General features: G+C 41.9%; 1 protein-coding gene across 1 annotated transcript; it reads left to right on the top strand.

Annotated features, from left to right (window-relative positions):
* The first annotated feature begins 624 nt into the window (after nt 1–624).
* Nucleotides 625–13,213, top strand: LOC128377020 (tripartite motif-containing protein 14-like). Its single transcript, XM_053336901.1, has 6 exons — nt 625–727; nt 922–1,045; nt 4,277–4,450; nt 5,453–5,612; nt 9,677–10,222; nt 13,196–13,213. The coding sequence occupies exons 1-6, from the start codon at nt 625–627 to the stop codon at nt 13,211–13,213; spliced, it is 1,125 nt and encodes a 374-aa protein (XP_053192876.1).
* The last annotated feature ends 43 nt before the right edge of the window (nt 13,214–13,256 follow it).

A 13,256-nucleotide genomic window follows, 5' to 3' on the forward strand; every position in this document is an offset into this window, starting at 1 on the left:
GGAGTCCCTCCCTCTAAAAGCTCTCTGTGTGGGGAACATGACAGCCAGACCAAAGCTCAGAGGTGAGATGAGGATCTCTAACTGTCCATCACTGTTCTCCACTCACATCACTCCACCATCATTATTCACACTCACTGTCACATCTGTCACTCAACTACTGAATAATAAGTCACAATAAGAATGAACTACTAACTTTGTGAGTTAACAAAGAGCTCAACCACTGATTAGTCAACTAATCAACTAAGATGAGACAGCATCTTTCATCAGATGACATTTTGATGAACAGGAGAACGTTTCTCATCTACTGTCTTCTTACTGATTTTCATTCTGCTTCTAAAACTTCAGCTGCTGACGCTCAAAATTCATCTTTTTAAACTCTTTGATTTGTTGTCTGTTTGTATCAGGATGCAGCAGCAGAGGGCAGACTCTCCTGAACCCAGCTGTGTGTCCATGAAGAGTGACGACTCTATGGGTCATCTTCCTCCTGTGTTTAAAGATAGACAACTTGCTGATGGAAGGTAAGAATTTAAAAATGGTTGGCCGATTGTCGAATCTCTGATTCAGAAGGAGCGATGTGGATTCTGGCCGTGGAATAGTAGACCAGCTCTTCACCCTGCAGGAGTCATGGGAGTTCACACATCCAGTCTACATGTGCTTTGTGGACTTGGAGAAGGCTTAGGACCGTGTCCCTCGTGGGACCTTGTGGGAGGTGTTGTGGGAGTTTGGGGTACCAGGTTCTCTGCTGCGAGCCATTGGGTCCCTATACAACCGTTGTGAGAGCTGTGTTCACATTCTCTGCAGTGTCAGACCTGGTCTCAGTGGGTTTTGGGTGCAGCCGGGGGGAGGAGAGAGTCCAGTTTGGAGACCTCAGAATCTCTTCTCTACTGTTCATGGTTGATGTTGTTCTGTTGGACTCTACAGGTGAAGTCCTCCAACAGGCTCTGCGAAGGTTTTCAGCTGAATGTGAAGCGGTCAGGATTAGAGTCAGCACCTCTAAATCTGAGGCCATGGTGTTCTGCTGGAAAATGGTGGACTGCCCCCTCAGGTTGGGTGGAAGGGGGTTTGGGGGGGGGGTCACTCTTCCAAGTGGAGGAGTATACTGGACTGTCCTGGTGGAGAACGAGCTGAGCCTGAAGGTAAAGCTCTCAGTTCAGCAGTCAGTCTACGTCCCAACCCTCACCTCTGCTCACCAGCTTTGAGTAGTGACCCAAACAATGAGATGCTGGATCCAAGCAGAGAGAGTCTGGGCTCAGCCTTAGAGATCGGGTCAGGAGTTCAGACATCCGGGGGAGGTTAGGAGTAGAGCTGCTGCTCCTTCACATGGAAAGGAGCCAGCTGAAGTGGTTTGGGCTCCTGATCAGGATCCTCCTGGACTACCCCCTTTAGAGGAGTTCCAGGCACGTCAAACTGGGAGGAGACCCAGAAAACGCTGGAGGGATTACATATCCCTTCTGGCCTGTTTGCGTCTGTGGAGGCACTGAGCAGCAGTTCTTTGGTGTTAACTACATGCTTTTTTCACTTCTTTATTCATATCAGGATGCAGCAGCAGAGAGCAGACTCTCCTGAACCCAGCTGTGTGTCCATGAAGAGTGACAACTCTATGGGTCATCTTCCTCCAGTGTTTAAAGATGGACAACCTGCTGATGGAAGGTAAGAATTTAACATCCAGTAATCAGAGCAGCAATTACAGGAGTTCATTTAGTCATCATGACAGAACATCTTTAATAAGCTGAGTGCAGATTTGAGTCATTAAATGTCCTTAAACGTGATGTTTTCTCCACAGAGTTCAGCAGCAGAGCTCAGAGGTTCCCAGTGATCAGTCTGCACAGCAGCATCAAACACCACTGGACTCCATATTTATGGTGTGTACATGTACAAACACACCTTTTACTATTAACTCCATCAACCACAGATGAAATAGTAAAGTAGCATTCAGGTCCTAACAGTGTCCATGCTTCTCTGTTTAGACCAGCAGACCTTCAGACTGACACATGAATCACATGTTGTGTTCTTTAAATGAAATGTTCACTTTATCTTTCTGTTCCAGCTGCTAGAGGAGAACATCCTCACTTTTGTGAAGAACGAGCTGAAGAGAGTCCAGAGGAGTCTGAGTCCAGATGACCCAGAATGCTTAGAGAGTCAGAGTGAGGATGAGGAGGAGTTGGACGGTGAGGAGGAAGAGCAGAGGAGGAGCAGCAGAGAGGCATTTCTGAAGATCACAGTGCATTTCCTGAGGAGAATGAAGCAGGAGGAGCTGGCTGAGCGTCTACAGGGTAAGAGGATTTTAACAGATTTAACATGAGGAGGAAAAACTACACAGACACACTTACATGTTCAGATTTCTAGACTTTCTGTAGGATCCACTCACTGATTTCATTTCTTGTTTTTTCATTCAGGAAGTCGTGCTGCAAAGTGTCGACGTAAACTCAAGTCTAACCTGGAGAAGAAGTTCCAGTGTCTGTTTGAGGGGATTGCTAAAGCAGGAAACCCAACCCTTCTGAATCAGATCTACACACCGCTCTACATCACAGAGGGAGGGACTGCAGAGGTCAATGATGAACATGAGGTCAGACAGATTGAAACAGCATCCAGGAAACCAGACAGACCAGAAACAACAATCAGACAAGAAGACATCTTTAAAGGCCCACCTGGAAGAGATAAACCAATCAGAACAGTGATGACAAAGGGAGTGGCTGGCATTGGGAAAACAGTCTTAACACAGAAGTTCACTCTGGACTGGGCAGAAGATAAAGCCAACCAGGACATACACTTCACATTTCCATTCACTTTCAGAGAGCTGAATGGACTGAAAGAGAAAAAGTACAGCTTGGTGGAACTTGTTCATCACTTCTTTACTGAAACCAAAGAAGCAGGAATCTGCAGGTTTGAAGAGTTCCAGGTTGTGTTCATCTTTGACGGTCTGGATGAGTGTCGACTTCCTCTGGACTTCCACAACACTGAGATCCTGACTGATGTTACAGAGTCCACCTCAGTGGATGTGCTGCTGACAAACCTCATCAGGGGGAAACTGCTTCCCTCTGCTCGCCTCTGGATAACCACACGACCTGCAGCAGCCAATCAGATCCCTCCTGAGTGTGTTGGCGTGATGACAGAGGTCAGAGGGTTCACTGACCCACAGAAGAATGAGTACTTCAGGAAGAGATGAGGAGATGAGGAGCAGGCCAGCACCATCATCTCCCACGTCAAGACATCACGAAGCCTCCACATCATGTGCCACATCCCAGTCTTCTGCTGGATCACTGCTACAGTTCTGGAGGATATGTTGAAAAGCAGAGAGGGAGGAGAGCTGCCCAAGACCCTGACTGAGATGTACATCCACTTCCTGGTGCTTCAGTCCAAACTGAAGAACATCAAGTATGATGGAGGAGCTGAGACAGATCCACACTGGAGTAAGAAGAGCAGGAAGATGATTGAGTCTCTGGGAAAACTGGCTTTTGAGCAGCTGCAGAAAGGCAACCTAATCTTCTATGAATCAGACCTGACAGAGTGTGGCATCGATATCAGAGCAGCCTCAGTGTACTCAGGAGTGTTCACACAGGTCTTTAAAGAGGAGAGAGGGCTGTACCAGGACAAGGTGTTCTGCTTCGTCCATCTGAGCCTTCAGGAGTTTCTGGCTGCTCTTCATGTCCATCTGACATTCATCAACTCTGGAGTCAATCTGCTGGAAGAAGAACAAACAACATCCTGGTGGCCTGAAGTGTTCAAAGACAAATCAACCCGTTTCTACCAGAGTGCTGTAGACGAGGCCTTAAAGAGTCCAAATGGACACCTGGACTTGTTCCTCCGCTTCCTCCTGGGTCTTTCACTGCAGACCAATCAGACTCTCCTACGAGGTCTGCTGACACAGACAGGAAGTAGTTCACAGACCAATCAGAAAACAGTCGAGTACATCAAGAAGATGATCAGTGAGAATGTGTCTGCAGAGAGAAGCATCAATCTGTTCCACTGTCTGAATGAACTGAATGATCGTTCTCTAGTGGAGGGGATCCAACAGTTCCTGAGATCAGGAAGTCTCTCCACAGATAAACTGTCTCCTGCTCATTGGTCAGCTCTGGTCTTTATCTTACTGTCATCAGAAAAAGATCTGGACGTGTTTGACCTGAAGAAATACTCTGCTTCAGAGGAGGCTCTTCTGAGGCTGCTGCCAGTGGTCAAAGCCTCCAACAGAGCTCTGTAAGTACACAGATATTTGCATTTATTCATCACTTAAATATTCTGTTGTCTTACTTATTATTTTCTAATATTTCTCCTCCAGACTAAGTGGCTGTGACCTCTCAGAGAGAAGCTGTGCAGCTCTGTCCTCAGTTCTCAGCTCCCAGTCCTCTAGTCTGAGAGATCTGGACCTGAGTAACAACAACCTGCAGGATTCAGGAGTGAAGCAGCTTTCTACTGGACTGGAGAGTCCTCACTGCGGACTGGAAACTCTCAGGTAAGTTTTCATGATTATGTTTGTAAAGTAATATTTTATTTTCCCCAATCAGTACAGTAGCCAAGTACAAATACTTTCTTACTTCCCTCCTCTGTGTAATATCAAGTATATAGTAAGTACAATTCCTTTCACACCAACATGTGAGTCAGAATATGTGTTTCTGTCATTTAATCTTTCATCATTACATTGTTATTAAATCTTCTCACTGTCTTTACAGATGTCAAATAATATTTAACTTTTGACATTTCTTCTGCCAAAATAAAAACAGAATGGCAGATTAAACTTTGAGCTTCAGTAATTTCAGGCTGCAGCAACAGGTGGTAACCCGAAACCCAGTGTTGGGAACGTTACTTTTAAAAAGTAATTAGTTATAGTTACAGCTACAGCTACATCTCCCAGAAAGTAACTGAGTTAGTCACTGAATTACTCCATTATAAAAGTAACTAGTTACCAGGGAAAGTAACTAAAGCGTTACTTAAAAAAATAATAATTAAAAAAAAAAAGATGCCTGTAACGGACACCTGCTAGTGTGTGTGTGTGAGGCTGCTGTGTGCATGTGTTGTTTGTGTGTAAACCCTGTTTGGCCTCTGATTGGCTTACCATGAAATCTTACTCTGCCTTAACCAATCATCATCTCCCTTCTCCCGTTCCCCTCTCCAAAAAAAAAAAAAGGCTTTGCAGCTTTTGTGGCTGAGAGCAAAGTTGGATGATAACAGGTTCGCTGAGTAGATTAGCTTCAGTTTGTAACGTGCCTCATTTAATTAAATAACGTAACGGCGTTGTAACGATGGAAATAGTAATTAGTCACATTACCCGTTACTGAAAAAAGTAACGCCGTTTATTTAAACGGCGTTATTCCCATCACTGCCGAACCCTCTTCTACTAACCTAAACATACAGCAGGGGGCGCTGAGTGTCAACATAAAGGCCTGAAGGACAAAATCTTGTCTACTGAGTTGAGAATGTTTTTAAGCTGATCAGATGAAGTGTTGTGTGTGTTCAGTCTGTCAGGATGTCTGATCACAGAGGAAGGCTGTGCTTCTCTAGCCTCAGCTCTGAGTGCCAACCCCTCCCATCTGAGAGAGCTGGACCTGAGCTATAATCATCCAGGAGACTCAGGAGAGAAGCTTCTGTCTGCTGGACTGGAGGATCCACACTGGAGACTGGACACTCTCAGGTATGGACAGACAGGTGGACACTCTCAGGTATGGACAGACAGGTGGACACTCTCAGGTATGGACAGATAGGTGGACACTCTCAGGTATGGATAGACAGGTGGACACTCTCAGGTATGGACAGATGGACACTCTCAGGTATGGACAGACAGGGGGACACTCTCAGGTATGGATAGACAGGTGGACACTCTCAGGTATGGATAGACAGGTGGACACTCTCAGGTATGGACAGATGGACACTCTCAGGTATGGACAGACAGGGGGACACTCTCAGGTATGGACAGACAGGTGGACACTCTGGTTCATGTTTAATGGTGGATATGAGTGAAGGTGTATGAAGCTGATTGTGTCTTTGTCTCTTCCTCCAGGATGGACCATGGTGGACCACAGAGACTGAAACCTGACGTGAGGAAGTGTGAGTGTGTTTTCAGTTTGATTCATGAGAACTTTGAGAAAAACTGGATGTAATATGCAAAAGAATTGAAAAAAGTTAAAAATGATGGAAATGTGTTGAGTCAGAAATGGGCGTGGCCTAAACTGACATTTATCTTGAACCAATGAATCCATGAAACAGAAATTTCCTTCTGTTGGTCACAGTTCAGGAGTTAAAAGAGAAATGTTTTATAAATGTCCACATGGTGGCGCTACCTGCTCCAAAATGTCCCTCATGTCTCTCCTGCAGATTAAGTTCATTCATTCATACTGACTTCAGCTGTTTGGAGCATTTGGACTAAAATGTGTTTGTAACAGACGACAGTTTGAGATGAAAATAACAGACTTGATGTGCAAAGACCTTCACTTTACACCAAACCTGATGAACAAACATGAATATTACTGAATATCACTGTCATGTTGACTGTTCATGTTCTAACTGAACTGTTAAAGGTTCACTTACTCTGTATGTCCAAAGCTTTCAGTCACATCTCATGGTCTTCCTCAGTGATGTCTCAGTTGTTGGGACTCAGTAGGAGCAGGTTTGATTATCAGAAATAAGTAATAGTTATCAAAGATAATCATTAAAAATCAATAAAAACATGAATATGAATGAATAATTACAGTTGAAACCAGAAGATTACATACACTGTTAAAAAGACATAAATAAACTTTTCCTGTTTTTAGTCATATAGGATTACCTAAATTATTCATTTTTGCTTGATTTCAGAATAATGAGAGAGAATTTTTTTAGACTTTTTTTTATTACTTTCTTCAAAGTCAGAATCAGAGCTGGTGACTCGGACTTGCGACTCGTACTCTGCCCACAAATCTTCTATAGGATTGAGATCAGTGATGGCCTCTCCAAAACATTGGCTTTGTTGTCCTTAAGCCACTTTGTAACTAATTTGGAGGTATGCTTCGGGTCATTGTCCATTTGGAAGACCCATTTGCGCCCACGCTTTAACGTCCTGGCTGATTTCTTGAGATGTTGCTTCAATATTTCTACATAATGTTCTTTCTTCATGATGCCATATATTTTGTGAAGTGCACCAGTCCCTCCTGCAGCAAAACACCCCCATATTTCACAGTTGGGATGGTGTTCTCAGGCTTGCAAGCTTCCCCCTTTTACCTCCAAATGTAACGATGGTCATTATGGCCAAACAGTTCAATTTTAGTTTCATCAGACCACAGGACCACAGGACATGTCTCCAAAAATTAAGGTATTTGTCCTTGTTTGCATTGTAATGGCTTCTTCCTCGCTGAGTGGCCTTTCAGCCCATGTCAGTACAGAACTCGTTTCACTGTGGATTTATTTTATTTTATTAGTTTATTTGTCAGGGACAGTGCATATTAATAAACATATCTGTAAATATGCCAGAATTAGCCCAAAGGCTAGTTTTCATCTGTTGTCCCTGGCCAGCTGTGAGTTGGCAGCCTAAAATCAAGAAACAGATTTAAAACATTACAAGACAAGTTAGTTACAATAAGTATAAACACAGAGTGACATAAGCAGCAGACAGTAAAAACAAAGCAAACTACGACTGAACAAAGCGACAAACAAACAGTCACAGAGCAGTTAGACAGCAGCAGACATAAGCAAGAACTAAGGTGAGATAAAATGGACGTAAGCAGGTCAAACACATATGAGCAGCAATCAAACCAGAAGCAGGACAGCAGTCACACAACAGGACAATTCAACTGCATAAACAGGGACAGACAGAAGAAAAACAAGTTCAAGAAACATGATAAAAATAAAACGGGTCAGGCAACAAGACATTTTATCAGCAAACACAAAGACAGACGAGCAGGAACAAGTAAAAACAGGAAAAACATACATGAGCCATAAACAGCAGTTTTAGCAACAGGTCAGTTTAGTAAGATGATGAGTTTAATCAGATTAGTGCTGACAGGTTTGGAGTCTTATGAGCCATATTCTTAATTGTCTAGAGAAAGACCTGTGAGTGGTAATGTCCCTGATGTGGACTGGTGCAGTAGGATAATGCAGTTTCCTCTTGTGACTCCTCTCGTGACCTGATTTGGATTTACTTGTCGTCTAACTACTGAGTGGAGGAGGAGCCAGACCATGAAATATTTTGTAAATGAGGCATATGTTTGCAGTATGTTGCAGTGGTGAAAGCTATTAGGCTTCTTGTCGAGTGTTTTCATGGTTTGGTTATATAATGATTCCAGTGGTCTCAACTTGTTAGACAGTAAGTTAGGTGTGATATGATCATGGCATTCATGTACACTGTAGCTGCCTCAGTTGACAGGTTGTACTTTACCCTGTTGCAGACCTTCTTCATCTGAGTTTTAAAAGAAAGATAAGAATCTATCACAATCCCAATGTATTTGACCTCTTTAACTATTTCTAGTCTTTGTCCGAGTACAAGTATGTGTGGCTCAACAGTTTTACTGGCTTTCTTAGTAAAATACATGCTCGTGGTTTTTGACACATTTAGCTGTAGACGACAATGGTTTAACCATTCAGACACAGAATACGTCTCCTTCCTGAGCGGTATGATGGCTGGACATTCCCATGGTGTTTATACTTGTGTATAATTGTTTGAACAGACGAATGAGGCACCTTCAGGCATCTGGACATTGTACCCAAGGATGAACCAGACTTGTGGAAGTCCACATTTCTCTTCCTGATATCTTGGCTGATTTCTTTTGATTTTCCCATGATGTCACACACACAGGAAGCAGTGTGTTTGAGGTGTGCCTTAAAATACATCCACAGGTGTTAACAGGTTAACTCAAATGGAAGAATCTTCCAAAGCCATGACATCAGTAATCTTAGTGTATGTAAACTTCTGACTTTGAAGAAAGTAATAAAAAATTGTCTAAAAATTATCTCTCTCATTATTCTGGCATTTAGCAAATATAAATAATTTTTGTAATCCTAACTGACCTAAAACAGGAAAAGTTTCGTCTGATATAAAGTCAGGCAGTGACAAAAACAAAGGTTATATGTCTTTTTATACAGTGTATGTAAACTTCTGGTTTCAACTGTAGGTGTTGCCTCCCTGAGGTCAGAGACCAATTGTGTGTGTGTGTGTGTGTGTGTGTGTGTTACATCACGTGAGGTTTTTTAAAATAAACTTTATTAACAGTAATGTACAGTACTAGTAACATAATACAGCTGAAAACTGCATCACAATAAGTGTTTCATGTCAGTCGTTATCCATAATTGTTGTTTTTTATGACCTGTTTAAATAAGGACCAGGGGAAGATATCAAATTTAAACTCTTTAATTGTAAACTTCCTCTGAGCCGTTAAAAGACTTGAGTGAAGGCTGCTCTCACGTTTCCTCAGAGCAGAAATACTGTAGAAAGACTTGGGACCAACGTTAAATGGAGGACCAGAACAACTTCCTGTTCAGGCAGGATGGAGGAGGAAATATGAAATAAGAGAGTTGAGATGCAGCCTTTGTTATCAGGCTGTGTGACTGTGTGCACACCTGCTTCTGTCTGCTGGTATGAGGCCAACACAGTCGTCATGGAGACGCTTTAAGTCTGAATGGTTTCAGTAAAGTAGTTCATAAATCAACAGATGATAAACTGCAGCTGTATTGTGTCTCGTTCTCTCCATCAGATGCCTGTGAACTGGAACTGGATCCAAACACAATGTACACAAAACTCAAACTGTCTGATAACAACAGGACTGTGACAGATGTGAAGGAGCATCAGTCATATCCTGATCATCCAGACAGATTTGATGTCTGGCCTCAGCTGCTGTGCAGAAATGATCTGACTGGTCGCTGTTACTGGGAGGTCGAGTGGAGAGGAAGAGTTTATATATCAGTGAGTTACAGAAGAATCAGCAGGAAAGGAAAGAGTTCTGACTGTGTGTTTGGATATAATGATCAGTCCTGGAGTCTGAGCTGCTCTGATGGTCGTTACTCTGTCTGGCACAATAAGAGAAAAACAAACATCCCCACCTCCTCCTCCTCCTCCTCCTCCTCCTCCTCCTCCTCCTCTGTCTCTAACAGAGTAGCAGTGTATGTGGACTGTCCTGCTGGCACTCTGTCCTTCTACAGAGTCTCCTCTGTCAAACTGATCCACCTCCACACCTTCAACACCACATTCACTGAACCTCTGTATGCTGGGTTCGCAGTCTGGTCTGGTTCCTCTGTAGGAGGGGAGGGTCTCTCCGTGTCCTCTGTAGGAGGGGAGAGTCTCTCTGTGTCCTCTGTAGGAGGGAGAGTCTCTTTGGTTCCTCTGTAGGAGGGAGAGTCTCTCTGGTTCCTCTGTAGGAGGGAGAGTCTCTCTGGTTCCTCTGTAGGAGGGAGAGTCTCTTTGGTTCCTCTCTTGGAGGGAGAGTCTCTCTGTCCTCTGTGGGAGGGAGAGTCTCTCTGGTTCCTCTGTAGGAGGGAGAGTCTCTCTGGTTCCTCTGTAGGAGGGAGAGTCTCTCTGGTTCCTCTCTAGGAGGGAGAGTCTCTCTGGTTCCTCTGTAGGAGGGAGAGTCTCTCCTGTGGACAGAAACTCTGCTGACTGAAGATCAGCTGCTGAAATCAAACATCACACACACTCTGCACTGTGAAGCAGATCTGTCTCAGACTCAAACACTCAGTTATTTTTCCTTCTACATGATTCATTGATTAGTCTCAGTTGACTCTGCTGTTGTTACTGTCAGGATCCAATGATTATTTTACTGTAACACAATTAATTCATCAGTGTATAAAACGATTTATTTCCTCACATTTACACCAATGATGATAAAGTCCCAACGTCCTCAAACGTCCTGATTAGCAGTGTCGTAGCTTGTTGCTAAAATGAATCAAATTCATATAAATAAACATTATTAAACATAAATAAACAAACCAAACACGCTTCCTTCAATTACAGGTTACCATAGCAACAAGAGCGACGCCTCCGCTAGCTAACGTTAAACAGCCTGATGAACAGCTGACGAGTCTCTACTGTCATCTACTATTTTTGTACATTACAACATATTACATATTAATGACATATTTTAAAGATATTAAACCATAAATGTGGAGAATTTTATACCCAGAAAAAGAATATCTGACATCCTGAGAATGAAACTGTAGAACTTTTATTGCATTTTGTCCCCGAATGTAAAAGTGGAATAATGTCAGTAAGATGTTTAACTGGTTTCATTTCATTTAACGAAACATGAAAAGATGTTCGCTACTGTTCCAGTGTTGTGAGATCATCTAAAGATCAGTCTTTAATAAAGTGAATTAATGAACCCAGCATGATAACTGTCCTGTTATTAACTATTAATATTATTATTACTATAACTATTATTAACTACGCTAACATTAGCCACACAAACGCTAATGTTTATTTTAGTTTAACTCTAAATGACAAAGTTGGGCAGATAATGAAAGCTAACGTTATCCAGCTGATTAAATGGTTTCTAATTAGCAGCTAAAAGAAATATACTCCCCCTTACTGTACCTTCCTTTTTGGACAGAACCCCTGGAACTAAGGTGGAGTACAGACCGTTAAAGGGGGCACCATAGACTGTCTGGCCAGCTTTTTGGGATCCCCGTTAAAGACTGTGTCCCCTCTGTCTCCCCCATTTTTGACTGTTTTAACAAAGCCTGCCTGAGTTATTGAACTTTGACTGACTCTGTCTGTGTGCTTGTGTGCCCGAGATTTAAGAAACCTGTGACACGTACACATGAGGATATTTCACCTTCTATAATCTGATCAAACTATGATCATTAGAATAATAATAGCACTAGATTAGAAAGACACAGTCACATTTTACTCCTCCACAAATTCCAGAAATGAGCCTCAAATCTGTTCACAAGTTATATTTCACTTATATTTCCTCTTTACTAGAAATATAAGTTTTCTCATAGAAGACGCTGCAGTACTTTTACTGTAATACTGCATACTACATCACTATAATACTGCAGTACTTTTACTGTAATACTGCATACTACATCACTATAATACTGCAGTACTTTTACTGTAATACTGCATACATCACTATAATACTGCAGTACTTTTACTTTAATACTGCATACTACATCACTATAATACTGCAGTACTTTTACTATAATACTGCATACTACATCACTATAATACTGCAGTACTTTTACTGTAATACTGCATACTACATCACTCATAATACTGCAGTACTTTTACTGTAATACTGCATACTACATCACTATAATACTGCAGTACTTTTACTGTAATACTGCATACTACATCACTATAATACTGCAGTACTTTTACTGTAATACTGCATACTACATCACTATAATACTGCAGTACTTTTACTGTAATACTGCAGTACTTTTACTGTAATACTGCATACTACATCACTATAATACTGCAGTACTTTTACTGTAATACTGCATACTACATCACTATAATACTGCAGTACTTTTACTGTAATACTGCATACTACATCACTATAATACTGCAGTACTTTTACTGTAATACTGCAGTACTTTTACTGTAATACTGCATACTACATCACTATAATACTGCAGTACTTTTACTTGTAATAGAGTATTTATACATGAGTGTATTAGTAGTTTTACTGCAGTAAAGTAACAACAGCAGTTTTTTCTTTAAGCAGCCTGCTGAATGTTGTTAGTTCAGATTCTTTCTGATCAGATTAAATCATTTCCAGCATCTAGAAACTAGTTGAACTTGTTTCATGACGCAGCACCTAGCAGGTGTTTTTCTCTCTGTTCATTTCCTCGTTGCAGCAGTTGTTTAACTTTTCTCTCTCAGCTGTGACTCAGATATTTTCTCTGTGTGAAGCTCGGGTAAGTGACAGTTTTCAGTTATTTGACAGTAAAAAGTGTAAAGAGCAGAAAGTGAAGCTGCTGTTAGTGTTGAGAGGAGCTCAGCTCAGTTAACAGCTGACTCTGATTAGTCCAGGACTGAGTGGGAATCAACTTTGATCCAGAACAGACTCAGACAGACTTTTTCTCTCAGTCTAACATTTTGTCAGTTTGGTCTTTCTGTAATATTTCACAACTTGACACTATTAATGTCACAGAGATCATTAAATCAGTAGTTTAGTACGCATATGAATGTAGGACAAACTACATGATGAAGACTGATGTTTGTGCATTTAAAATGTTAATTAACTGACTTTTTGCATTCACTCAATTCTGATGAATGTGGTGTCCTGTTTCTAAGGCTCCAAAGTCTCTGTGACTGGATGTGAACTGAGCAGCTGAACATCTTCCATGTTGTAGTG

The sequence above is a fragment of the Scomber japonicus genome, chromosome 2, assembly GCF_027409825.1.
Source record: "Scomber japonicus isolate fScoJap1 chromosome 2, fScoJap1.pri, whole genome shotgun sequence".
Classification (NCBI taxonomy): domain Eukaryota; kingdom Metazoa; phylum Chordata; class Actinopteri; order Scombriformes; family Scombridae; genus Scomber; species Scomber japonicus.